The following is a 2,500-nucleotide window of genomic DNA, read 5'->3' as shown; positions in this document are numbered from 1 at the left end:
AATAATAATGCATTAATCAAACAAAAGACCAAAGGATCCGTGGAGAATCTATCAATAGATAATAAGATAAGAATAACTTCGTTCCAGTCGTTACAGTAATATTTTTCTCTTCACCTCAAAACGATATTCTAACACAAACGTACAACACACACACACACACACACACACACACACATATATATTATATATATATATATATATATATATATATATATATATATGTTTATATAATGTATCTCCTTTTATTTTTTGATGTATCTATCCACAGTTAGCGAGGGCCTGCCATAAAGCTGGTCTAGACAGTTGTAGCTTGATTGTGGGCGTGGATTTTAGTGCCAGCAACGAGTGGCAAGGGCGGAAATGTTTCGCTGGCCAAAACCTCCATAAGGTGGTCCCTGGAAAGATCATTAATCCCTACCAGAAGGTGACTTTTTTCTTTGTTTGTTTGTTCCCTGTTTATTTTTCTGTTTTTTTTCTGTTTTTTTTTTTACCTTTTTTTTGGGTTGGTGATGTTTATTATGATGGCCTTGTTTTTGTTTGGATCTGCTGTTTTGATGGGTTTGTTTAAAAAATTGGTCTGGGTTTTCTTTTGGTTTGTTTGGTTAGTTGGTTGGTTGGTTGGTTGGGGTTTTGTTTTTTTATTTGGAGGGGGGAAATTATTTTTTTTTGGGGGGGGGGGGGGGGTTATTGTTATTGTTGTTTGCTTGTTTGTTTTTGTTTTTCCAGTTGTTTTGTTTTTGTTTTTTGTTGTTTTTTTTTTTGTTGTTTGTTGTTTTTTTGTTTGTTTGTTTGTTTTTTTGTTTTTTTTTTTTGTTGTTGGGTTTTTTTTTCGTATTCTTAATTTCATCTCCTTCTTAAAACATAAGCAGTATTAAGGTATTGTTTGGAAATTATTATGAATAAAAAAGTAGAGCTTTGACCGTAAGAGCCAATAGTAATTAATCTTTTTAAAAGAAATTTGAAAGTATTTAATGGTCATATTAAATAGTATAACACAAAACAACATTCACTTATTTTAATATGTATGTATCTCGCCTATTCTTCAGGTAATTTCTATCATGGGTCGAACGTTAGAGTCATTTGACCAAGACAACCTTATTCCAGCATATGGTTTTGGTGACAGCATAACAAGGAGCAAGACTGTTTTCCCATTCAGGTATTGTGCGGCTATGTGGTTTTGTTGTATGACACTCGCTTTCGGATCGGAAGGTCCTGGATTCGAGCCTTGCGCTCGGCGCATTGTTGAGTCCTTGGAAAAGGCTCTTTACTCACATTCTCTCACCGCACTCAGGTGTAAAATGAATACCTGGCCGTAAACAGCGTTATCTTCGAAAATTTTATTATCGCCTAACATGTTAAATGTTGCTGTTGACCAGGGACCCCTTGTAAAGCGCTTTGAGCACATTTAGTGGATATTGCGCCATATAAAAGCTCAATTTTATTGCTTCATCAAGTGTGTTTTAATGTAAATTTTAAAGTGAATGTAGATTTTACTTAGTGGTGGTATCTGTCATTGGTGTTCTGAGCTGTGTTTCTAAAATTGTGTCCGTTCATTCATCGATACTTTCATTCTTATATATTTATAAGAGTAATACAAGAAATCCGAACAGATTTATGATATATATATAATATATATATATATATATATATATATATATTATATATATATATATATAAGCAATAAGAATCAAATTAAAATAGATTGGGAGAGGTCAGTTTTGAATCCTACGCAGAGGATAGAAAATGTTGCCTCTTTTAAATTCAATTTAAAGACATTTCTGCACATTGGGGGACCGAGAAAGCATAGCTACAGGCGTTTACATATATGCAGGTCTGACATCGGAGCGCAATTATGAGCCTAATTTAACATTGTTGTGATGGATAAACTTTTGAATCATTTTTTACAAAAATGAGCCCATAATGAATTGGGTTATCAGACCTGCAAATAAGTGTAAGCCGACAGCAAACGAAAAAGTTTAAGCTAATCCCTGGAACAATTTCATGTTAGATTATCTCATGGAAATTTTATCGAGAATTTTGAAATTGCCGTTAAGTTATGAAGAAAAGGGATATGAAAAAAAAACTTTTGAAAATAATTTCTCTCTTTTTCCAGATAATAATGTGAAATTGAATATAAGCTTCAATTTAATTCCAAAAACATATCAAATGAACGTTTCGGGTTTCCCCTTTATCAACAAAACAGGATGAATGAAACACCACAATGGATGAGATAATGTAGTAGTGGCGTAGTTAAGATGAATAAACAAAACATTGGTTGGCAGGAAATAGTATGCTCCTTCGACCTTCGACCTTCGACCTTCGAGCAGCAACATTTACATTACTCTTTTTCCAGAGAAAATGAGGACCCGTGCAAGGGATTCACTGATGTTCTAGACTGCTACGGTGACATTGCCAGCCGAATCACTCTCGGAGGCCCTACCAATCTGGCTCCCATCATTTACAGGGCTGTGGAGATTGTCAGAAGCTCAAGAAGTAAGTG

General features: G+C 34.3%; 1 protein-coding gene across 1 annotated transcript in view; it reads left to right on the top strand.

Annotated features, from left to right (window-relative positions):
* Positions 1-638, top strand: part of LOC144967117 (uncharacterized) — a 2,354-nt gene extending 1,716 nt beyond the window's left edge. Inside the window, exon 3 of the mRNA XM_078903960.1 lies at positions 269-638. Coding sequence (XP_078760086.1) covers positions 269-568 — 300 coding nt within the window. The 3' untranslated portion in view covers positions 569-638. The remainder of the gene's footprint in view (positions 1-268) is intronic.
* The last annotated feature ends 1,862 nt before the right edge of the window (positions 639-2,500 follow it).

This window comes from Berghia stephanieae, chromosome 3 (assembly GCF_034508935.2).
Source record: "Berghia stephanieae isolate SIO BIC M18660-M18661 chromosome 3, UCSD_Bste_1.3, whole genome shotgun sequence".
Taxonomy (NCBI): domain Eukaryota; kingdom Metazoa; phylum Mollusca; class Gastropoda; order Nudibranchia; family Aeolidiidae; genus Berghia; species Berghia stephanieae.
This window is presented reverse-complemented; position numbering and strand designations above follow the sequence as displayed.